Source organism: Numida meleagris, chromosome Z (assembly GCF_002078875.1).
Source record: "Numida meleagris isolate 19003 breed g44 Domestic line chromosome Z, NumMel1.0, whole genome shotgun sequence".
Lineage (NCBI taxonomy): Eukaryota > Metazoa > Chordata > Aves > Galliformes > Numididae > Numida > Numida meleagris.
This window is the reverse complement of record NC_034438.1, coordinates 35,052,947-35,079,262: the sequence shown is the minus strand read 5'-3', so window position 1 is coordinate 35,079,262 and position 26,316 is coordinate 35,052,947. Positions and strand designations below refer to the sequence as shown.

Here is a 26,316-nt window from a genome sequence, read left to right as displayed (position 1 = left end):
AGTTTATATGAACATCCTTTCTGTTTGACAGTAGAAGTGGCAAATGGAGTTGTTTTAAGAAAGCCTTTTAGAAGCTCAAGCAGTGAAAATGGGGTAGTACCTGAATGGATGGGGTCTGAATAAAATTGTGCCCTGAGCATAGGCCAGCTAGATACTGCACACTGTGGAGTTCACACATCCTCAAGGAGATAGGATCATCAGTACTGCCCTCACTCTTCATTGCACTGGTTCTCACAAGCTGCATTTCAAATGATACTTTCCAGAGCCCTAAGTGCTGTTTTTACAGGGATAATAACAAAGGGTTCCCTTCTGTAACTTCAAAAGTGCTGCGTAAGATACCCGGATAGACTGTACGTGTGCACCCTGGCAGATTTTCTTTCTCACTGTTCAGCAATGTAAGAGCTGTTGAGCAGTGATTTCTTTCTTTGGCCTCCACAAAGAAGCATACGCTGTACATTCTGTGTAATAGTCAAAGCGCATGAGGAAAACTGTTGACTTGGAGACAAGGATGTTGATGAGATTGACCTACTCAAATAAGAAGATACGTAATATTTAATAGATAGAATTATGTATACATACAGAGATTATCCATCAATCTGCTTTTTTTTTTTTTTGAGGGAAGGCAGCAACAATTCCTAGGACAATCTGAACAGGTAGCACGCTAGTTAGGAGAGATGTTTCAGAGACCCAGTGCACAGCAAATAACTGCAGCACATAGAGGAAGGGAGCTATAGGTTTTGCTTAAAGAGGTGGCTGCTGATGTACCCACCAAACAATCTAGAAGTGACCTTTCCTACTTTCTCCATACGTTTTTGGATACTCTCATTTTCTCTGCCACTGACCTGGCATGACTGCTTCTTTGGAAGTTCCCACACCTCAGCATTCCAGACTTCTGTTTGCAGTATTGAAACCTGGTGTTTATTTTATATGTTTGTTTGTACTCCAGCTCAGCCAAGCAATGTATCAATGGCTTATGATAATAACTCTCATGCTTCCACAGGAGCAATTCAAGTGATGCATGTACCAAGAAAAAAATGGAGTTCTACATGTAATGCAAAATACATACAGCATCTGAGGTAAATACTAATATGTTCTTGTGATGTTTTCTTTCTTCTCCAAGACAAAACCCCTCAGCTTTTACTTGCTCTGCTTTTAATTCTGAGAGCAAAATGTACCAATATGACAGTGCATTTCTTCTAGCAGACCAAAATAAAACACCAAGTCAAGTGTAGAGATGAGCATTTTATTTTACTCATCTTTTGTAAGTAAGTGAAAATACAGTTTCCCCTTCTGAAAGAGCTTAATTAAAACGCACTGTAAAGCTTTTTGGTTTTCAGTATGAAAGCTGTTTATTTGTTAAATGAAGCTTTATCATTAAAGTAGCAGCAGGAGTCATCCTACTGAGACAGAGAAGGCTGCAACTAGCCTTGCATATCAGAACTGTGTGCCTGATCCCAGCCTCTGGAAACACTTAGTGTATTCCCAGTTAGCAGCATAGATACAAAACAGAGCTTGACAAACTACCTGCAGCCAACAGCTTGAGCCAAATGGCTTATAAATATCTGTCTATTAACTAGAGACTGTAAACTCATGGGTCACTGCGGCCTAGTGGTTAGCGTTGCCAAAATAATATTAAGTAAGTAATCCCCTGCACATCTGCAGGAAATTTGAGATGGCTGTGTAAATGCTTTCAGCATGGAGGGCAGCTGATATTAGCAGAGGTGTTTTTTATGTTAAGGTGGGACAAGCCAACTAGAAATCAATAGAACTACAGTAGTACACACCAGATAAACAAAGGCTTCAGCTCCAGCCCTGTTCTTCCATGAGATATAAAGTGCATGCATAAATTAACTGTACTTGCATGAGCGCAGATGAAGCAAGGCAGTGCCCTTCTGCTGTAACTCTTGTAAACTGAGTAAAAAACAAATCTGTTCTAAGTGGCAGTAGACTACAGAGGTACAACAGAACGGCAGTGTATCCATAACAAAGACACCAGTTGCACCTAAACGGCCTAACTTGAAGGACTGCTTGCAATCTGCTTAGGAGGGTTTGTAGAATGAGCTTCCCATTGGGAATCTGAATACGAGGGTATAAAAAATGGATTAGCAACACACTCGTCCACTACTTGTCAGAGATGATTTTCCTGTGCAGCATGTATGCCTGACAGAAATGCTCTACTGAAGAACAGAAACCAACTCAAAGTACAGTTTCCCTGACAACTCCAATAAGACTGTGAGGCCGCTCATGTTCTGTCCTCTGGGCCCTCCTCTCTGCTAGATCTTCACCTGTTGTGAAAGTGCTCAGGTCACCGCAGCTCTCCAGGTGCAGCAATCCAGGGTGCCGTCTAAATGGTAACACATGGGCCCTCGGCCCCATATCTTGCTGGGCAGGTGCCATCACCTTTAACAAGTAAACACAGATAAGGTTTGTTTTCAACCTCTTGTTCCATTAAAATGATTTCTTAGCCAACCAGAAAGAACCTAGTTGTAGCATTACTCATTTTCTGAATAAATAAGTACTTGAGAGTAAAGCTGGTATTTGCCTAAGAGAAATGATGGGAAAAGTCCCATAGAGAAAAGGAGTGAGTGTTGTCGTTCTTCAGTTTCTGTCTTTTTTTCTGGTGAAAGCTGCACAAGAGTTAGTTCACTGCAAACCATTTCATGTCAGATACTATTTAAAGGAATGTCTTATTCCTGCAGAAGCCACTCAACTAACAAGCTGCGGGCCAGTGTGAGAAATGAAATTCTCATAAGAATCTTTCAGCCATTTTTGTCAAATTTGCTGAGGTTTCTGCAGTTGGAAATCCCGCTACTTCCGCAGCCTAAATTAATTTTTTAACATGTTTTGCATGACAGTTTAAACCAAAGCCAGTTCTCACAGATCATTCACACCCTGCTTAAATCAACTCATTTTTCCAAATGCTTTAGAATCAGCCAAAACATCTGTTTGACAAAGTTTACAATGTCTGAAGCAGCTGAACATTCACTCCATTAATGTAAGCACATCTCTTCTACTTTCTGCTTTTTTTTCCCCTTACTACTTATGTCTTATTTTTATTCAAGTCATATTTTTTTCTGGGAACAAATTCCGAACAGTTTGCTTCTAGGGGTTTTATATAACAATGATCTTATCGGTCTCTGTTCCTGCCAGTTGCTTCTCTTCTCTCCCACAATCCATCATTCTGTGTACCTCCAACCTACCTTGCTTTGTCAACCACAAGGCCAGAACCTCCCACATGCACAGCCTCACAGTCTCTTACACAATCCCCACATTAAGCTAAAATAAAGCTTTGGCACATGAAGTAGAGTTGTGAATGTATACTCCCAAATCAAGGCCAGCTTATAAATAAACTACCTGCTCAAGGAAGGTGGCACTGGTGATAGCTTCTGCCATATGTTCCTCATCTGATTTTAAAACACACTTGATATTTTCCACCAAGTCATGTATGTCAGGGGTCATGCTGCAGGAGGACTGCTCCAGAAACCGTGCCACAAGCAGCTTGGTGTCTATGTAAGACTTGTAGTCTATCAAAGACCGGGGTCTTGACCTCAAAGCTCTTGCTCTCAAACTGTTCCGCAACATGACAGTGTTGAGTTGTGGTTTAATCTCAGTCTGAGTTGCAGCTTCACAGCTGAGCACTGGACCTGAAGACAAAGATCAACAAAGCAAACAATTTACTTGGTTCACATACTGTTCAACAAATATCCAGTGGGACTTCAATACTAATTCAATGACGAGGCACTACATAGTTTAACCAAGTGAAACATAACAGTCTGGCATGGTAAGGATAGTGTTCGAGGCTCACCTTGTTACTGTGTTTATTCATTTCATTACAGAAAACACTTGTAAAATAAGAGTACGTATGCACTATGGCTGAGCGCATATCATAGAGACAAACGCTTCTGTGAATGCTGTTTTTCCATTTTGTGCTGGTCAGTTCCTTCTGCTTCTGTTCTGACTGATTAGAGCTGGAACGAGCATTTAGTGTTAACATGCAAAGCAGGTTAAACACAGCTTGTGGGTTTTATGATCCTCCCTAGACTTCCTGTAACTTTCAGCTATTAACGACTGTTCACAAAATACCTAAAAATAATTGTTTTTTTCAAACTGGGAGCTAGTAATTCTACAATGCAGAAATTTTGTGGGAAAAAAAAAAGCCATTCAAAATGACTTTGCAAGGACTAAACAAGGGGCACTGGGGCATCAGTTCCACTGCCTTTAGTCTGAATAAAAAAATCCACCACCTCTGGTCTAAATAACGTTAATTTTTGGCCCTGTTAAAACAGTAAGAACACCTATAGGGTGTTCAAGTAGCTCTTTAAAGATGGCATTATTCCAAATACAACACCACCAGCAGCAGATGCAAAAATTTTCCAGGAGAGCACGAACTAACTAGAAGCGGCTTCCGCTGCTAAAGCAGCTGACTTCCCTTTCTGAAACAGCTGCATATTCAGCTTCCACATCCAATCTGAATAGGCCTAACCCCTTAGACATCAGCCCAAACACTTCTGGCTGACAGATTGCCTCTCCAGCAGAAATACACTGCTCTGCTTTCTCTACTCTGAATAGGCGCTGCGTCATTTAACTACTGCTTCAGCAGCAGATTCTCTGGGGTGCTGTGGTGGAAGCTGATAGGAGGAAAAGAGAAAACAGATGATGCAGTGGAGACACGAACACGTTCCACAAAATACTAAGAATAATCCAGCATTCAAAACAAATGACTATTACAAACACTCCCCCCTTTATGTTTTGTGAGTGCCAATACACATGAGCAGCTACGACAGGGATTCCAACACGCTGCAATAAAAACTGCAAGACTCTGGACTACTGGATTTTAACTCTGCAGGCACACTAGCAGTTCCTCTGCAGCAACTGCATTGGATCACAGATGCCTGCTGCAGACACTGTTCCTAGAGGTGAAAGCCTGCAGAGAAAGCAGAACTGAGGTGTTGGGAGCAGCACATGTGACAAAGCACAGGCTGCTTGCTGTTACACAGGCACCCTGCTGGGAGACAGGAGCTGATGTCTGTAGGCAGAGGGTGGAGGGTGCCAACCCTCTCTGACAAACGTCTTCCTAAGGGTTCATTACCTAAGCATGGACAGAGAAAGTCAAGTCACCTTGTGGCAACAGGCAGTGTAGCACAGGGTCACTTTTGGACCGTTTCTGTAAGGGACTGAAGGCTCTCTTGTAAACTTCTTCTGCAGGCATGGGGCTGACAGCTGAAAGTAGAAGGCTCGCTCTGCTGGAAGACTTGGGAATTTCTTCACCTGAGTAATCAGGAATAGCAAAGGTGAAGGAAAGTAGTTAAAACAAAGCAGATCCAAGGGCATAATCATTTCAGATTATTTCTGATTTTTTTTGCTCCCCAAATAGCTGTAATGATCAGACACAAAAGCTTAGAGGTGCTTGTATGTGTGCGTATGCCTGCACTTACCAGAAACACTCATCTGAAGTCTGCTTGAACTTTTACAGAAACCCATTCAACTCATCCAGCTGGAGTAACAGCAAGGTATGGCTTTGCCTCACAGAAATCTCTACTTGATCAGAGAGAAGGGTGGCTTTCCAGAGTCAAAGCTAAACCTCGCAGTGCCTAGAATTCTTCTGCATATGAGCAGAAGTACCAAGACACAACAGCATCCAGCCACGGAGGTCAGTCACTGCTTGCAGTTAGGTAGCTTGTGAATCAGTCATCATGAATCAACGACTTTGTTTCATGCCAGTGAATGAAGCACTTGGTAAAATTAGGTCTTGGATGACCTGTACTTGTTGAGGATAGCACCTTATCTTCTACACAATAGCAATCTAGAATCTCCTAAAACGAGGGAAGGGGGGCACAGCCTGGAAAGCTATGAATCAAGACCTAACACCAAACCATGGCAAGAGCCAGGTGGAGTGAAGAATCCATTGCCAATGTAAACTCTCTAGCGGAGCTGCACTAGCAGTCACTCCTGGAGACACAGTGGTACTGGTGTTCCGGTGAAGGTTTTATTTTAATACCACACAGAAGAATAAACTGATTTCATGATCTTAATGAAAATTCATATTAATGTTAGAGGAGTAAGCGGCTTAAAGCTGAGTGTGTACTGAAAATACTCAGTCTGCAATGACAAAGGGCAGCTGCTGAGCACCTCCAGGCCTCAGGAGGTGGTCTTCCTATTGCAATTGGCTGGGAAACTCCTATTTGGCTTGACAAGGTGCCTCTTGAACTTGGGACACACCTAGCTAGCAGGCAGCCTTCACTTCCAGTGGTAGCTACGCCTTGCCCACCAGCCCCAGTGGTGGCAATTCAACACAAATGCCTGGCACAGCAGACTGCCAGCACAAGCCATAACTTCACTTTTTATTTATAGACTGTTACTTGACATCAGCTGAGATAGCGGGTGATGTTCCTCCACCCTGGCTGCAGCACAGCTCCTTGCTCTGCCCCTCCCTGCCCCAGGGCATCCGCGCTGTCCCAGCCAGGCTCCAGACTGCTCACTGCAGGTGCTCTGCCCGGCAGCACTACCAGCCATCCATAGGGCAGCACCGTTCTGGCCATGGTCCAGAGCACAGCACCCTTAGGGCTGCTATGAAGAAAATGAACAAGTACAGACCCTGAACACATCCACTGATACTAATAAAGGGGGAGATGCTGCTCAGTGTATTTTCTCAAATTCACTGCCCCTGCAAGATTGAGGCATGTAGAAGAAATAGTGCTCATTATCTCTACCAAGGTGCTCACTTTCGTCTTACACTTGAACTCAGCCAGGCTGTGAGATAAAAGCTACTTTACAGGCCATTTAAAAAAAAAAAAAAGAGGGAAAAATAAGCTGAAAGGATGGGGAGGAGAGTACGATCTGATCAAGTCTGCTTGCTTGTGAAGGAAGTTTTTAAATACAAAGAACACCTCAAACAATGCCTTACCATGGCTCTTCTTTTTTTTTTTTTTGTCAACTTTTCTGACTCTCCTTCGCAACAAGGTACCTCTTCTACAGTTTTTCTATTTTCTGTTCTCACAACTTTAAGCAGGAACCATGTAGCCTCGTGTTTGCTATCCTGTATCATTTCGTATATCCTGTAGTTTGTAAGTGCCCGGAGAAAGCAACAGTTGCTTTATCTACAAGAAAGCCTTCAGAACCAAGCTTTGCGCTACCACTCCTCTGAATTTCTTTCTGGCCATCACAACTGATGAAATACCAGAAGCATGTGCTGGTTTTCAGCAGTTTAAGTTAGAATGATAGAGTGTAAGGGAAGTCAAAAAGAACTGTTGTTCAATTAAAGTACAGTTTTATGGAAACATAAAAAACAAATCCTAAATCTTTTATTTGACATCTGCTGACTTCCTGGGCAAGCTATAGGAAAACCTTGGTGTGAATCTAAATGGTTGAAACTGTCTACAGTACATGGTGGCAAGAGGAAAAAAAAAAGTTTTAAGTGTCTTTTTTCTCAATGTACTTGTGATGTGATCATTGTGCAGATAGATGAACAGCCATTAGTTGCACCAAAGACAATGTGTACAGCAATGGCAAGTTAAAATGAAAAGTGAAATAGAATTGTACCAGGCCTGCAGTGGAAAAGCTGCCTGCTGCTTACCTGGGAGCCAGAAATATTTTAACTGCAATTGCACACAGCAATAAACAGAAAACCCAGGCTGAGAACAGCTTGGAGCAATTTCCAGGGCTTTCCTGAAACAACATTGAAAAATGTAGCATCCACTGGTAGTGCAGCCCTGGCGGTATGGCAGTAGAGGCTGAACCTTGCTGCCAATATCCTGTTACATGCTGATGCCGTGTGACAGATGGCAGCAGAGGGGCACTCTGACACAAGGGAATCTGACATTGAAGCACAGATGAAGCAAAGGTGTGTCACTGAATTTCTCTGTGTGGAAAAAATGGCACCCACTGACATTAACTGACACATGCTGAACGTTTCTGGAGACCAAACAGTGGATGTGAGCACAGTGAGGTGGGGGCTGGTGCATTTATGCAGGGACAACAGCAACAGCGGGGCACCTCTGCTTGTGCAGAATTTTACAAGCACAGCATGCAGGCTCTTGTTCACTGCTGGTGAAAATGCATAGCTAATGGTGATGACTATGTTGAAAAACAGTATTTTGCAGCTGAGAATTTGCTCTATCAAACAGTGTTACTGTGCTCTTTCTAGCTATTTTAGTTTCCATGGAAATAAATGGGAGGCATTGCTTTTGGAGCAACCTACATATTCTTTCTTTTTGTTGTTTGCTGTTGAAGTACTTTTCTTGTAATTCAAGTGTTAATCCCTGTTCCTGCTGCCCAATCATAATTCTCTATCTCTGGCTTTCAGAGAAATAATAATGGCAACGCTGTATGAAATCATTTTGATTGGGGAGAACTGTTCTACAGCAAATTTTAAAATGTTCTTACCTTGAGAGGCCTGCCTGCCACTAGCTTCTGCTGAATCAGCAACAACTTCCTCATCTGCTTCTTGCAGTGCACTTTCCTGGAATAAAGTAGAAAAGTTGAAGAACACAAACCAGCACCATTTTTTCCAGTACTTTCCAATAACTGCAACATTCACCGTAGAGAATGAACGGTGCAGTGAATGTAACTGCACAGTGACTATGTTATATGGGTTAAACCCCACTGTAAAACAGGTGAATTTCTAAAATCAATTTTTATCATCCAGTTCTCCAATTTAATCCTGCTGAGTAGTTGCTGGGGAAAAAAAATTATCTGTCTTCAGAACAGCAGCGAGAAGGGATTGGAGAATATGGTACAGACTCTGATGTGGTCCCACATGAGAGGAGTACAGTCACAGAACAAAAGCGAAGCAGAGAGGCAGCATGACAGCCCTCTAGGATAAGGCTCTGCTGTATACCCTGCTCCTTCCTCCATGCTCAAGTAGTTTTCCCCCATGATGCCCAACTGGGAAAAAGCTTTCAAGGTGAGCTGCTAATCCTACTCTTACAGCAGACAGACAGATGACATTTGGAGACCAGGATGAACCACACCTGCTCAGAGCCCGTCTGGTTCACCACAGCTTCGTAAGGAGGAGGCGGATCCAGGGGGCAGAACACTTCAATGCCTTTAATCCTCGCTCCATAAATGTGCGGCAGTGGAATCACATCAGAGCCCAGCATCCTGTAACACACAACACGGCACGGAGCCATTGGTATGGCATCCCTGCAGCAGGAAACAGCTCCGCCAGCACCCTGTGCCTGCTCCAGCTCGGGCTCGCTGTCACAGCCCCTAACACCCCACCTGGAGCCACCAGACCCCCCCCAGGGCAGGAGGAAATGGCTGCCACGAGGTGCTCCTGCAGTGCAGCCACCAGGATTTTGCATGCCACAGCCGAGCCCGCTGCAGGTGCAGCTTAGCAGAGATGCAGGTTTACCTCAGAGATCCAAATACGGGTAGGCGTTCAAAACATCATAGCCCTGCTCTGATTGTCGTGAACTATTAAATTCCTAATTATAGATGAAATTCAAGATACTTCTAGTCTCATGTTACGTGTTTGGATGCAGCTGCACAGGAAGAGGCTAAAGGCTATTTCTGCGGTGATGCTTGGCTGAGGATATTACAGGCGATCAGTTCACAAAGGCAAATTTGTAACATGAGGCAAATAAACCTCATGGTAAATGTTACTTCTCAATTTTCACTAAAGAAGTCTCAAATACAGCTGAAATCCCAGACCTTTTTCTGCATCATCTTCCTCCCAAGGGGCAGCTCACAAGGGGAAGAATTCAGATCGTCCTCCGGAGAAACTTGCATTAGCAAATGCTGCTTTTGGCACTGGGGCAGCGTGGTGATGGACTGACTGCCAAGGGGAGCTTGCCTGCAGAGCCTTCAGAGAAGCCTTTGAACCTGGCTACCTAAGATTATCTCTGCTTTTCCTTGCATTTTAAGGTACTGACATGGCCCTAAAACAGGCACCTCAAGCAACCAGGCATTTTGTTCTCTGATCTTTTTCTGCCTTCCAGCCATCAGTGGGATGTGTTCTGTCTACGGAGACACTGCACCGAGGAGAGTCCTTTTGCCAGAGCCCAAGGCCTCTCTGGACACAAAAGGAACAAGAACAGCTATGAGAAGGATCTTCATGCCATGATCTAAAGGGGCAGAGAGAATGGAAATGCCAACAAAAGGCTGCTTAGACAGGAAAGGAAAAGAAAAAAACAACAAGAATAACAAAAAGATTTTTGTAACTAGTCATTACCTTTTTAATTTAAAAAATGGGGGCAATACTTCAGCCACTTCTATCTGTCCCTAAAGGCTTCAAAATCATCTGAAGCTTTCCATCAGTTGAACGTTCCTCTGACATTACATCTTCACATTTTTCCATTAATCCACTCATGTGCTGAGCTTACAGCCACTGCACCACATAACCAAACAGATCTTGAACCTGTGTGATTTTGTTTTTAAACATGATCCGGTCTACACAGCTCAATTACACCTTGAAAAACCAATGCTGCACAGAAAAATTGTACTGTGTTAAATCTCATTAGAGAATATGCAGCCAGAAAAGCATTCCCTTAAGTGTCTTAGTATAAAAGCTGTTTCCAGAATTTGTCACTCTGCTCTTTGTCTCATAATTTCCACTCTCTCTGCAGAGATCTACAGAACTGCAAGGTTTACGTGCACGTGTGAGGAAACAGCAAGTAACACCCTTGCTGAGAAGGTGACACAGGGATTTGGAAGTGGCATGGAAAGAGCAGCAAAGGCTGTCTCTCGGCACCCATGCAGGGCACTCTGAGCTCAGGGCAGGGCCCATCTTCACCACCTCCTGCCCTCATATATCCATCCAGCAGCAGCACACAGCTCTGGGCTTGCAGAAACGTGGCTCAACAGGAAGGCCACAAAGAGACACTGAGAAACAAGTCGTGCGGGGCCAGTCTGAGAGCACATCAGGTCTGAGAACACACCATGTGAGCAAACAGACTAGCACTTCAGCAAATGCCACCAATCCCCAAATAATAAATATTTTTATGAGGTAGACTTCTGGACCTCCTTTGCACAGCAGGTGCCCAGCCCAGGAAGGCAAGTGACAGGCATCACAGTAAAGAAGAGACCAGGCCACTCCTTAGCCACCCCACAACCCATCCAGGGGTTAGACACAGTGCCTGGCCTGCCAGGGAAGAAAAGGAGGCCAGTCTGCTGCTGTGATTTCTGCACCACCACATAACTGGCCTCAGCGCCTTCAGACAAGCAGCCCCAATTCACAAAGCTGTCGTCTGTGCTTGGATGTTATCAACAAGATTTAATGCTGTAACGGGTGAGGCAGCCGCGTTATTCCAGACTGCAAAAGGCTCGAGTACAGCCCAGCAGCCCCTGCTGTACTGAAAACAGACAAAGATAAACACTGCTGCACGAAAGATAAGCCATCAAAGCTGCTGTGCCTGACAAGGACAACAGCTCCGTCCCAGGCTGCGAAGCTGTGACAAGCACATTTCAATAGATGCCACTGCTGCCAAAGAGGTGGCTACATGCACCACTCTGTTTTCTAACAAGCACATTAGGTGCTAGAACCAACAGTCATTTATCAGTGGGTTTCAGTAAAGTTTGGAGTTCTAGATGGCTTACTCAGTCTAAAACTGTTCTCCTATCATTTCCTAGGTAATCCTGCAACAGAAACTGTAACTACCCCAGCAAGACCCATGAGGTCACATGTGCTGTTCTTGATGAAACAATGAAATAAACAAAATGGTCCTGCACACAGCAAAATGCAAGAGTTTTAAATGAGTTCAGTGATTCAGTCTGCTTGAGCATCGTGATATTTCTGCCTATATATATTCAGCCCTGCTTGAGAAATAAACAAATAAACAAAGCCAGCCCACCAGTTACTATGAAGAGCATGCAACTACTGCAAAATGAAGACTAACAGAAACCCACAAGCCCCCACTGAATTTCAAGAACTACAGAAACTAGTACATCCCAGTAAGAAAGAAGGAGCATCTGAGGCTTTACCTGCGACTCATTCGTGGAGTAAATGAATAAAACGTTGCAAAATAAGAGGGAGGCGGCACAGGCGGGACAAAATCTTCAGGGTCTGAAATGTGACCTTGTTCTTCAATTTCTTCTGTAGAAATCTGAGATTCATCCTAATCAAATGCAACTTCTGTTAACAAAGCTTCCAGCTGAGATCTAACACATTATTGAACTGTGTAATCTATAAATACTGTTAGTATGACTGTTTATATCAGGCAGTGCCTTGCACTCACGTACTATGCAGGATCTTCTTGTTGCAAATATCTGTAAGTAACGCAGGGCAGCTGCTATCAAGCAAACTGTGGTGGTGAGAGCATTCAGGGCACAAAGAGCAAAGATAACTTTCTGAAGAACATGAAGATTATGGAAATCAAAAGATTAAATCAAGGTATTTGTAAATGTCAAAAGAAAGAAAAAACAAACACAGAAAACACAAAGATGACCATGACAGTTACTTAGTAACATATGTGATGCAGACTTCTGCATTCATAACCTCCAGGACTGTAATAATTTGCAAAAGCTTGTTTTGCCCTATAGTGTTTCCTGACAGAGAGATCCAGGAGGCTTTAATACGCTCAGATGTGATTTGTAGGCCATCTATTCATCCAAGAATTACAGTCTTCCTCTTAGCTTTTCTGTGGGAAATGCAAATGTGAGATAATCACCATTAAAGCAATGTTAAAGCTCTTTCATAGCTGAAGATGATGCAGTCATGAAGTTGTATTTTAGTAGTTTGTAAGCTAAGAAGGGCCGAGACTACCGAAAGAGATGACAGAGGCCTCTAATCATCAGCCTAGCCTTACAGCATCTTTACTCATGCAGTCTCATCTGAACTGAACTGCAGCTTTGGTTGCATAAAGCACAGAAAGGACAAGAACTCTATGTTGGATCACTTTGAACGGACTGTTCAAGACCCAGAGATAAGCAAAGAAAACTCAAAACCTCTGATCAGTGTATAAGACCAGAAGATAACACAATTTTTCACAGTAAAGTCATCACTTCAGCACTGTGTTTCACACAAGTTCAGACTATCAGAGCACTCATTTTAAGCAGCAAACATTGGGTACCTTGAGAAGAAGGTGAACTGCACTGCATGACTTCACTGGGTAGAGCTTCAGCGCATTCTCTTTTTCTGTGCATTTAGTGGGATGAAATTCTTCACAGCAGAAACAAATCTTGTTTTCACCCACATCCACCTTTAACAAAACAAATAAGCCCACTTTTTAAGGTATTAGCTGTTTTACACAACATTTTTAGCTGTGTAATACCGAGCCTGTGTGTTAAACCGTATCTGGATTGGAATACAGACTTACAAAACTAAATTTGTACAGTTCAGTATGCCAACGATTAATCCATCATAAAGCTCTATTACATACTTCTCTTACCTGAAACAAAACATTAATAAGCTCAAAATATTTAAAAACAACCAAAGCTGTAGTGACTACTGAACAATTTTAGCATCCAACCTCCTGCAAGAACATAGCAGCCTGGAAATTCTTGACTGACATGTAAGCCACTTTATGTTTGGAGTGGACACATCTTCTTTGATTCAAGGGTATATTCTGTATCTCTACAAATTGAATGATATCCAAACTGTAACTTCAACCCAGTCAAACAAATAATAGTTACATCTGTATACCGCTGTTGTTTTACAACTTCCGAATTAATATTGTTACCTTAGTTTTCAAGTAGAAATTTAATTTTTCTGTGCCTTGAGATAATTGTTTGTTTAGCTGTCAAATTATCTAGTTACAGTGTGAAGCATTCCACCTGCACAAACCACTACGCGGAATAATTCATGATTTCAGGAACATCTTTCAACTGTACCCTCTGCTGCTTCCAGACACAAAGTACTCTGAAATTCCTGAAATGTTTAACCACCTTGTCTTGAATAACACTAACAGTTCTCCATACTGCTTCCATACATTGATATCAAGTACTTACAACCTTGGACTCTCACTGTGCTGGGCTAACTGGCATATTAAGGAACCAGTGATGGCTTTCTGTGAAGCACTGAGTGAGTGAAAATTAACAGTCAAAGATCCTTCCATCCTTCCTTAAAAGTTCCACAACACATGATCATCTTTATTACCAACTGATTCTATATCCTTCAATGTAAGTTACTCCACTGGTTCTTGTACGTAAACAGTCAGTCTTCTGCTTCTTACAATACTGATTCGATAAAAATCTTTTGCATCGTAGTGCAAATTGGATTTTCCCACAATACAAATGTTCTGAGATTCCAGTATGGTTTAATCTACCTTATTTTTTTTTCCTCTCATGGTTCTCACTGCAAGGTATGAACATGGATTTTCCCAACCAGTTGAAGCAAAAGGGAAAAAACTTCCACACATGAGCTAAAGAGTTAGAGCATTCATCTTTGTCAAATGACTATAAGAATTAGCATAAAGGATTTTTAAGTGGTTTTTACATTAAAGTCAGTGAATAATGCTGGCAAGAGGAATTTTTTCAAGATATATTTGGGAATCCATTGCACAGAATCAGCTGTGTCTTCAGATGTTGAAGACAGAGGCCAGCAATCAATGAAGTCAAACAAAACCATTTCTGGGCCAAGTATGCTCTTTTAAAACTCTTCACAACATAACCTCTGGGGGGAACTTTACCTCTGGGAGATAAACAGCTTACAAAGACTCCAGACCTCCAAAAAGCAAGCATTTATAAACACAGATAATAAAAATACTGTCGTGGATTTCATCGAGTTTGTTCACAAATTGAATTGAGTCTAGGCCTGAAGGAGCAAGTTGCCCTTTTTAATCCCAACATGCTACGTTTTAATTGTCTGACATGCATTACTTGCATCTCAACACTACAACATTTTGTGATCTCAACATGGCAGCTGATGTGGCCTACTGGAAAGAAATATGCATAAATCACTGTCTGCTCACCAGATCACATCTTGGTACACTGGACACAAACTGAGCGCCTTGACATCCCAGTACAAATCCAGCCAGGTTCAGCAGCACACAGATGACGGACAGCAGAACAAACAGGTTAACCTGAAATAGCAAAGCAAAGTTAACAGCAGAGGAAACAGAATTATTAAATGAATGCAAGGAACCTACAGCAATGTAAATCTCACTCCCAAACTGAAGATAGGAGATGGTCTCCCTTTCTGGGCCATTTCCAAAACTCACTTGGACTTCCTGAAGTGCTCAAACGTGTCCTACCTTAATAAAGGTGTTCAGAGTAACAGTCTTCTGGATTCTCTCTCTCTCTCTCTCTCTCTCTCTCTCTCTCTCACGCCTTATTCTGTATTAACTGCACAGTAATAAAATGCATGCAACTACTGAAAAGTGAGATGTTTTCTGGAGCCCTCCAACAAGCTCTTTTCCTGCTCCAGCCCACTTTAAAATATGAACTTTCTAGGAACCAATTTTTTTTACTCAGACAGTTCTCCAAAGTATCGTCTGTATTGTCCAGCTGCCCTGTAACCAGCACCCCAATAAAATGGGAAAATGCATGTTAAAAACTGCAAAGCATCTTAGAAGTTTTCAAAACTTCTGGTATCTACTGCATGCCATGCCCTTCCACTGAATTCACCTCTCAACATGTTTGAATTAGTAAGAAAACTGAAGATGCAACATCTCATGACAACACTGACCCTGTACTGAATTTCCAGAAAAATACTGCAGCATAAATAAATGAAAAATATTTGGTAAAGTACAGTGAAGGCAGAGACAATTAAGCTTCAGCTTCATGATTTTCTTTCCTCCTACTGAAATCTGAGGATCTCAATTCATAAATCAGACAATATCTTCAGTTTCATGAAGTCCCTGGAAGAACAGCAATGGCAGGAATAGTAATAGAATATCTGAAAAACTACAAGCAGAAGCACTGGATAAAATGAAGTCCTACCTTCATGTAAGCCCTTACAATCCGCAATCTGTACTTCCCTGAGACTATATGGATATGGATTTTAAATATGAGTCAGAACTTTTCTTCCCCTAATTCATACATGCAAAATTTTCCATACTTGAAGGGAGTTCTATGGGTGAGAACAGTAGTTTAGAAACAAATAACAGATTAATATCCCAACATGTTTACATTTTAAGCACTCTGTTCTACAAAACAAGTACCCGGTCTTTCATGTCCTTGAAAGACATAGAAGAAAAATCCTTGCTAATAACAATCTGCTAGCTCAGATTCCTTTGTATGAGAATGTACTGACATTTTTAATTCAGCAATGACAAAAACATGCAGAAGAGGTGATCATGATGGATACAGGCTCCGTTCTGCTCTAAGCAGCTTTACAGCAGATCCGGGAACAAGACCTTTCCAAGCATGCACAAAGAGAGCACCAGCATTCCAAGTAAATTTAGCTGATGTATCATGGTTAGCTACCTAAACATCTGGACCAAAAATAAATCAGAGCCACTCTACCAATTTCATGGGAAATTAATCACTCCTGAACAGCTAAGAGCTGAAGAACATTATAATGTAAGCTCACTCCTTAGCTTACAACATCTCATTACTAGTAGATTTTACACAAGCTTGATCATAACACTATCACATAGGAAGTTTAAGCCTCAACAAACAACTGTTAAAGTAGTTACTAGCACTTCTCAGAAGAGGATTGGGACTCTGTTAGACATTCTGCAATAAAAATTAAGAGGAACAGCATTTTCAACTAGCTTTACACATATCATAAAAACACGTAAGAGTTTTTTTTAACGTTAGGATGCACTTTGAGTGCTATTTTATCTTTAAAAACACAGAATTTAATTTGAAATTAATTCCTTATGCAGTGCTTAAGTGAATCATACCCTAAAAAGCACTTACAGACTTGAATAACTGAGATAATCTAGATAAAGACATAAGAAAAGGTATTTCCTTCAAAGAAAGCTTTTTATCTACATTCAACGCAGATCACTGTAAGCTAGAAAACAGTTTTCTAAGTGAACTAGAAGCTGCTGAATGAAAACAAGAAGCATTTTTTGTCCTCTTTCAGTTTACGGAGAAACAGAGGTCCTGAGCAAACAAGTTACTTAGTCAAAGTCACAAGCCAATTTAAAAAAAAAAAAAAAAAATCAGCAACAGCACAAAAAGAGAAAAATTCAAATATTAGTCTTCTGCTTTGGTACAGAATCTGCAAAAGAAACAAGCCAGTATACAACTAAAAATATATAATTAAATAATCCAGACTCCTAATGTAACAGTTTGCAAAACCTGGTATAATAATCATACAGATCTTTCTAAATATCCATGTTAAAATCACGGAAGAAAAATAACCATTATTACACATATGCAAAAGAAGAATGATCGTTTGTACATTCCAGTAAATTCTAGGAGACATAAAAGAAAGCTTGACCTGTTTTTTTATTATATGTAGATCTACTTGTGACTGCAAAACCTAACATCCAGAAAATCCCACTGAAGATGCAGGACATAAAAATAATTATTCTGTCAACAACCTAAAAAAACTATCAAGATCCGAGCCACACTTGATAACACATTCACATCTCTTAGAGGACAGAAATGAGCATTCAGCAGAACTTGTCACTAAAAAAATATCCTTTTTTTTTTCCCTGCTAATCACTAGTTAGCATTTTCAGAGAAAGGCTGAGGTTGCAGGGGTTTGTGGAGGTGACCTGGTCATAGCCTCCCGCTCAGAGTTGCCTACTCAGGCAGAGCTGCCAGCAGGCTGCTGCCCAGCACTGTGTCTGCCAGGGTTCTGCATGCCCTCACAGAAGACACAACCCCTCTGGGCAGCCTGAGTCTGACTGTTTGACTATCCTCACAGGAAAAAATAATTTTCCTATGTTCATAGTTTTTAGGTTGTGCCCACCGCCTCATGTCTTGTGAATGGGCACTACCAAGGTGGGTCTGGCTCCCTTTTCTTCACTCCCCTCCACCAGCAATTTATACAGACAGAAGTCTCCTCCAGTCTAACTAGTCCCACCTGTCTCAGCCTCTCCTCACCAGGAGGTGCTAGAGGCCTTCTGGGACCCATGCTGGACTTGAACCAGTATGCCTGTGGCTCTCCTGCTGGGGACCACAGAACCAGCACCCAGGTATGTCTCACTAGAGCTGAGGGGAAGGATCCCCTCCCTTGGCTGCTGTCAAGTCTCCATCTAAAACAGCCCTGGTTGCTGATGGCCTTCTTTACCACAATCACACTTCACTGGCTCATAGTCAGCAGCTTCTCTGCATGGACCCCAAGGGCCTTCTCTGCAGAGGGGCTTCCAGCAGGCAGCCCACCAGCATGTACTGATGCCTGGGTCCCTGCAAGGGCAGGACACTGCATTTCCTCTGATTGAGCATTATGAGATTCCTCTCTGCCCATTTTGCCAGCTGACCAAGTCTGTGTTAACAGCAGCACAACCATTCAGTGCATCAGTCATTTCTCTCCATTTTCTATCACCTGTGAACTTGCTGAGAGCACACTCTGTTCCGTTGTCTAGATCATTCATTATGATTTTAAATATCACTGCACAGCACTGCTGACTGGCCTCTGGCCAGGCTTTGCATTACTGACCACCACCCTCTGAACCCAGTCGTTCTCTCAGTTTTCAACCCATCCCACTGTCCATCTAACCTGCACTTTGCCAGCTGGCTTTATAATGTATATTAACCCTACAGATGCAGATTTAAAAACCTTTTCCTTCATTGCATAACAAGCAAAAGCAGGTGGACCACTTTATTCCAGTAAAAGAAGGACCCACCCATATTTGAACCAGGAGAAAAATACTCCTACATTTAGAACAGGCAAAGGCAATGGTACTATTATAAAAGTCCATATAGAGGTAACTAGTCTGAACTGAACTGTGTTGATAAAAATAAAAACAACTCAAATTATGGCTTTAGCTTTGCCCACTGCCCTTCATCTTTTGAGTGTCAGGTACACATGGACGGTGAACAGCTGCAGAAGGTTTTGGTGAACTTGTATGCAAACATTTATATGAATTAAACTACAGGAAAGCAAAGTGTATTCTAATGTCAGAGACAGTATCTGCTTAATCTCTTGCATGGATGACCTCTTCCACATTAAAAAACCAACAAACAGAAACATCCTGCCCTTTGAGGACCCTGTCTAAATGGTGTCAGCCAAACAATTCTGCTGAAGTTAGGGACACTTTTCTCATTAGCTTCAAAAGCAGCCACAGCAGCAGCAGGACAAACTTACATGATAAGGCCCTGACCCTATAATTTATTCTGTACAGGCAGACTGCTTGCTGTCCTGCTGCTGCCACTGTTGAAGCCAATGTCTAGATGCCAGGGGGAAACCGCTTTGACTTTTAATAAGTACACATGTGACTGAGGTACAACCAAGCACTTAAAAAGTAAGTGAAAGGAAAACGCTTGCTCCACAGTCATTAACTCTTATCTATGTACATCCTACATATATGCTTTAAAAGAATCCTTCTAGCAAAATTTAAGTCAGTGTATTAACTTTCCATATATGCAGCAGCAGTAACTATGTGTTAATTATGTGACTTCACTGATTTCCTATTTATTGTACCACATGGAGACCTGCAACACACCAATCAGCTACAAAAAAAGCTACAGAGAAGCTGGAGACAAACTGTCAACGGTTTACGGGCAGGTTCGGCCCGGTTCCATGACTACTGGGGCAGGGGACCCACGGACCCACACCCTGGGAAAGGGAAAAGGGAAAAAGAGTAGGGAGATGGGCCTAAGAACAAAACAGCGGCAATGATCTGAGAAGAAACAAACTAATTTACTAAATAAGATATCAGAATGCAAAATAACACAATATAATACAATATAATTACAATTTAAGCTAATAAATCCAATAAAATGAGAGAAAGTGTCCAAAATTAAAGTAGGCCTTACTCTAATACCAATAGTGAGATGGCTGGGGAGTGAGATGCTGCCGGGGTGAGAAAAGGGCGTCCCATGATCTGCAAACAGTTTTATCTTTCCCTCTGAATGGAAAACAGTAACAGAACAGCAAAGTCCTCTGGGGAATGTAGTTCTCCTTCTCTTCTCAGAACCAGGTACCCGGAACTATCCACGATCCATGGAACTGCAGCATTAACTCTTTAACTCCCAGTACACTACATGATGTTATGATGTGGAATACAAATAACCAAAAATCATGAAACCATGACACAAACTAATTCATTTAACAAAACAAAACAAAAGCCTCATTTAAACATCTCATTTAAAAATCAGAAGAGACTTGACTTGGGCTACACATAGACCTTTATAATTTATACTCTCACAATTAAAAGCATATTTATTTTTAGTTGTTCAGACTTACTTCAAAACCTCTATACGAACTTAACTTCTTGAATTAATGGAGAAGATTGGCATGTGAGCCAAGATATTAACACTGAACTATTTTACTTCTAAAATCCAGAGAAACAGCCATCACTACAGTAATTCTCACTGAAGTGGAATGACTGCACTTATGAAGCTCATGGCTATGGTGAAGGGTCATAAACTGCAGCTTCTGCTCACAGTCCTTCATACTGTTGCTAGCAGAGCTAAAATTTAAGAATGACATGAGGAGTTCATGTGAATTTAAATATTAAGTATTTTGGTATTAACCCTAGATGCGTATGCAAACAAGCAACAAGAAGTTGACATGCTTTCTGAAAGAAGCTATGTTTCTTTATTTGAAAATGAAATAAAGAGTCCTGTGGAAGAAGTTTTGGAGTGGACAGGAAGAAATCAGGTTCTGTTCAGGTAGAGAACAGCACCCAGCCCAGAACTGCTGACAGCCAATATCCAAACACCATCAGGAAAAAGAAAAAATCCCCCATAAGCTCATTTGGGCAGGCACACACAGGAGGAAGCTTCTCCTGTGAAGTAAAGATCAGAGCACAAGCGGCACAGGCTGACTTCCGAAGTCATTTGACAACTGATAGCCAGGACAGATAAGTCTCAGAAGATCAAAAGCAAGGTAAGAATTCAGAACCAGGGTTTCTCTGACTCTGTGTTGCTGAAGACCGTGCTGGCTCTGCAAGAAGGTCCTTCAAAAGTGCTGATGACAATTCAGTTTTTATCTCACAGCTCTCGATCTCTGTGACCTGATATTTGCTTCCCATCCTTTCCTGCAGCCATTCCTCTTCAGACTAGTTTCCTCTTGAGCATGGTACTGGAGACCCATCATTACCTGTACCCAATAGCCTTCCCTTCCCTTTTCCTCCAGAGGAAATTCTACCCCTCTCTCTGCCCTCACCCATCACCCCTGACTCCTACAAGCACCACCAGCTCCACTGCCTCGCAGTTGAGGATAAAACACCCCGAGGGCCAGGCTCCCTGCCACTGCAGCCTCCAACTGAAAGAGGCAACTGCCTTTCTCTCCTCTCCACATCACCTCTTTGCTCAGCCCCACTTCGCTCTTCTCAGCACTTTCAGCAGGCTGGCACCTTGCAGGGGAGCCACAGGTGACCTTGGCCTCCTCCGGCCCTGCAGAGGCCATGCACACCTGGGGATTTTTCACCACAATACAAGCTCAGCCAATGAGATGCCATTATCTGGAGCTGTGGAAGAGGGACAGGAACTCTGTGGAGAAAATACATTACCCTTTTCTTCAAGAAGAACTGGGTAGCAAAGGAGCTACAAGCAAACAGGTGTCCTCCCAAAGGTTTCAGAGGCCAGGCAGCTCTGAAATTCCATTATGAGAGCAGCCAAAGGGCCTTTTCTAGAAGGACTTTGTACACTTTAAATGGGGTAGAGAAAAAAAAGTGAATTCCATTCTACAGCCCCTAGAAGAATGGAAACTGATAATAAAAATCAAAAATAAGTTAACACAAGAAGTCTCAAGAAACAGCATCAGCATGTCCCTCCCACAAGCTCATCGGAGGACCAGCACTTCATGGTGGGCACATCCTGTGGCACCCAGCCAGAATGTGGTTCAGCTGCCAGCTGCAAGAGGGAAAGCGCTGCAAGGCACAACTCAACTGCCTGCCCCTGACTACAGCCTCTGAGAGCTCCCGGTGCACAACAAGGCAAAGTAAAAGTCTATACAGAATTACCCCACTTGGGCAGGAAACAAAGTTATTTGGGGGATTTAGGTACATGTGAGGGATTCCAGAGGGTACTTGGAGCACAGAATCTGAAGAAATTATGGAACCTGACAACAGCTCTCTGTAAAAAGAAAGAATAGGCCTGTGCTTATGGATATAAGGGCCTTTGTAGATTGAGACAGCCACAGATAATACTCATCACTGTTAGTTCCACAGTTACTTTATGCTGTAACTGTTGAGCACAGACCAAGTCCTCCACATAGACACAACTAAACACTAACAAACTGCTGCAATGCAAAATGTGGTAATTCATACCTTGTGCCTGGAATACTCCTCACTCCTCAGATTTCAGGCATGGGTCTAGCACAGATACGCAACACACCAAAAATCTGGGTTCTGCTACAGTCTCATACAACCATCTTCATGAGAAATCAATCCTTTCTACAAGGCTTATTTGCTACATGAAGGCATTTCTGCACCTGGCACCTGCTTGAGCTAAGAGCTTAAGGCGTGCCAGGTGGACAGCTGTGTGATGATGGCTGGGAGCTGGCTCTGTGCTATTTCTGAACAGGCAAGGGCAACAGGGACCCACTCAAAAAAGCCAGCTGAAAGGAACACCCCTGTTTCTAAAGTGCATTTGCAAGCATCAAGTATGAGAGCCTTTCATGAGAAGCAAAATGTGGAGGCAGTCACAGCTGTAAACAGGGTCTGTTTTAGCCCTGAATGTGTTTTCTGCTTTCACTGATGAATGTCATAACCCAAAGCTGTACTGTCCAGCAAGGCACATTACTTAGGTCTTTAGGAAACCTACTTTTGCAACTTACATGGCAGCTGAAAACTCCCAAGAGTTCAAGATACTAGAGAGTGAATATAATAGAAATGTATCCCAAAATAAATTTGCTTATAGAAACCAGCAATCTTTCCTCAACAGATCATAGCTAGTTCAATGTATGATTTCCTCTGAAAGTTAGTTTCTTGTTGTTATTTTTTTTTAACTGAAACCCCAAGAACCAGTTAATGCTGGGTTTGTTTTTTTTTTTTTTTTTTTTTGCACTTTATAATCTTGCTTTCAAAAACTGTCTATAAAATACAAATATAAATAAGAAAAAAAAATAGGTTCACAGCATCCTATAGTCTTAGAATTAAAACTGCAGTTGAAGGGACCTCAGGAAGTCCCTAGTGTAGCCTCCTGTTCAGTGCAGGGTCAACTCTGAGATCAGAGCAGGACTTTAATCAGACCCATCTCAGGAACCTCCCCATCTGCAGCACAACATCCCAGGGCATTCTGGTCCCATCCACTCGCCCTTCCATCTGAAAGATCATTCAACACAAATTAAAGGATAAGGAACTTTACTGCTTTTCTATTCAGTAAAACTAGAAGGACCTGCAAAGTTTACACATGGGAGGCAAGAAAGAATCAAAGAGTCAGCAGCAGACAAAAGGAAACTAAAACAAGGTCTGTAGGAACAGTACAGAACTCATGTAATACAGAAACAGGCACCACCCGCAAGCCTCAGGCATTGTGAGAAAGACACAACTACATTTATTTTCAAGAAAACATAGTTCTTCCAGACTGGGAGGCCCAGATCAGGCAAAGAAGCATCCAAAGCAGCAGTACAAAAACTTGTTTTACTCCTGGAGTGCCAAACAACACACCACTGAGAAACACAGCTCAGCCAGAGCCCATTCTCTGATGCTTGGTACGTCTCATTGATGGCCACATGGATACCTCACACATCCCAAAGATGCACTGCACTGAGATAAAACAACTGCTTTATCCTGGAAAAAGGACTTCAAAAGTGACAGTGTAGTGAAAACAAAACAAACTAAACAAACATTTATAAATAAATAAACCTTCATATGCTTTTCTGCAAATCCCATTTCTGAGACCTTGAGAGCTACCCAGCTTCAGATTTCACTCACAAGGAGAAACAGCTTAAACACCCTGCACATCCATTTTCACCTCTCAGAACAATGTAACGTCAGCTGTATTTGAAACAGTAACACTGGATACTGTAGGACAGCAGTACTTAGTTTAGCTCAGCCTGTCATCAGACACTCGCACAGGACAAACTATCACAGCTTTCAAACCAACTACCTCCAAGGTTTAGCAGCACTACCTCAGAGAGATGAATTAACCATATTAAAACAGTATTTTCTTATATCTACATAAAAAGTGCTCTGTGAACAACATCAGCACATCCTCCAAGCACAATCCACGCCTGCCCTTAACAGACCCCTAGAAGGAGGATCCACGAAGAACTCAGCCTCTCATGGCGTCTGACTTCTCCTTCAATAATTACAGCTCTACAATCTACAAAAGAGAGACTGAACAGTACGGTCTGTTTTTTTCAAGGAGAAAGACACAAGGTTTTTTAACCAATGACTACTGATAATCTGACAATTCCCTTACATCTTCTGATAATTCCCTCACAACAATTTTTAATCCATACTCACCAGTAGTATCACCGGCCTCTTCCATGTTGTTAGCCCTATGATTCCAGATAAGATTACCTGTAACATTAAGAAAACAGCATTACGAAGAAGGGAACTACTGCTCAGAAAATGCCATTTACAAAGTACTTGTCACTGCTCTGGTGGAAGGTATTTTGGAGTGCAAGAGCAGCGCTGAGATGATGCAAGGCACACTCTGTAGCAGAAACTCAGAGCCTGTGTTGATGAAGTCCTTCACTCCAAGGAACACCCCATGAGAAAACACAACTAGAACTGAAATTTTAATCTACTGTTTTGCTTCCTCCCAGAAAATGTCCAAAAAGTTACGCCAGCAATTCCCACTTTATCAACTGCCAAAAAAAATTACTTTCAACCAAGGACATGTTTTCCTGCTACTCAGCCAGAGCGCCAGCATGCGCACAAGGAACGAGGAGAAAGCAGAAGCATCCCTTGCGCAGCAGGGGCTGTTAATCAGACCTGCCGAACCACAGGCTGACCCCATGACTATCTGAAAGGGCAAAACAGTTAAGGAAGGAGAAAGCACTGCTGTAGAACTGAAGCAAACCACACACCCAGATACTCCTCACTGGACGAACAGGAAACAAAAGGAAAGGCAAACCCTTATTTGAGCTGGTCCTAGGTGCAAGCAGGAATTATGCTTAACTTGGGGGCCTTTGTGACTAAGCCAATTCAGACTGCACTCCCAGCCCAGAACCAAGCAGGAACACAAAGGGGAAGGTGCCCACTAATATTTTTTAACAAATCTCTTCAGCTGCTTCATTAACCTGACATGACCAATCTGACCAAGCATAACAGGCATACATGACTTGGCCAAAACACCTCCTGGTATCAGCACTGCTGTTGCAAAAGCACATACGTAACGCTGCAGTTTCATAACAAAAAAAATTTTTTTTTGATTCTCTGAGTGCAAAATAGCCATATGGTTTTATAACAAAGCACATAAATACTTATAGGAATTGGTGTTTTGCCTTAGGGCCACCAAGACTGGTTTCATTACGTTTGCTGAAGATTTAAGGGGTACAAAAGGAATGCCTTCCTCAGAGCGTCTTTCATCAGCGCACCACAAGAAGGACACTGCACCTAACATGAGAAAAAGGCACATACCCAACGCTGGCCCTCCGCTGCCTCTAGCATTCCACAGTGCTTCTGGCTGAGACGTTTCACTCATGCTGCTATGCTCAAAAGCTGCTTCTGGTAATTTTTTAAGACTAAATATGTTATTGTTTCAGAGCCAGCAAAAAAGAAAGTCCCTTTTTTTATTATTATTAAAGTAATTGGACATTTCCAGCTTACATGTGCGCCTTTAGAACATTTTGAGAGCGTAAGCACATTATGCGTGCAGGGTTAAAAGCATGTCCACAGCTGTCACAGATGTAAATAAACACTCTTTGATTTGGGGCAAGAAAGAAAAAAGCGAAGGAAAGCAAAAAAAGAAACGTCAGGGGAGACACCACGCCGCCGTCTGGGTGGCTCGGGCTCCAGCCCGGCTGAGGCTGGGTAACGCTCCGGACGCACGGCACCAAGCACGCTGCTCCGGGCTGCGCAGACCCGAGGCCCGGGCCTCGCCCCGCCGCTCGGACAGCGGCTGCTGCCTGCGCGCTATGCGTGGAGACGCAGCCTACGGCAGAGCGCAACAGGAGAGAAGTCCCAGCGCTCCTTACAGAGCTGCCAGAAACGAGCCCAGTGCCCGAGCACGCACCTAGGAGCGAGCACGCACCGCGGCCCAGACCCGTCCCGCAGCCCAGACCCGGGGACGTACCGAGGTGCCGGCCCAGAAGGGACACGCGTTCTTCACCTGCGGGGCGCCACTCAGCGACAGCGCCCCGAAGCTGAGCGCCACCATGCAGCAGCCCAACACCAGCTGCAGCAGCCCCAGCGACAGCAGCGGCCGCGACGGCAGCAGCCCGGCGCCCGGGGCGCGGCGGGCGGGCGAGGAGCGGGC

The 26,316-nt window shown here is 42.8% G+C and overlaps 1 protein-coding gene across 1 annotated transcript; it reads right to left on the bottom strand.

Annotated features, from left to right (window-relative positions):
* Positions 1,228–25,536, bottom strand: FAM189A2 (family with sequence similarity 189 member A2). Its single transcript, XM_021381179.1, has 11 exons — positions 25,479–25,536; positions 24,357–24,413; positions 14,847–14,957; positions 13,008–13,136; positions 12,178–12,285; positions 11,920–12,053; positions 8,970–9,099; positions 8,383–8,458; positions 5,119–5,268; positions 3,355–3,644; positions 1,228–2,400 (listed from the first exon to the last, which is right to left on the bottom strand). Exons 1-11 carry the CDS (start codon positions 25,506–25,508, stop codon positions 2,197–2,199), a joined length of 1,419 nt encoding a protein of 472 aa, XP_021236854.1. The 5' UTR covers positions 25,509–25,536; the 3' UTR covers positions 1,228–2,196.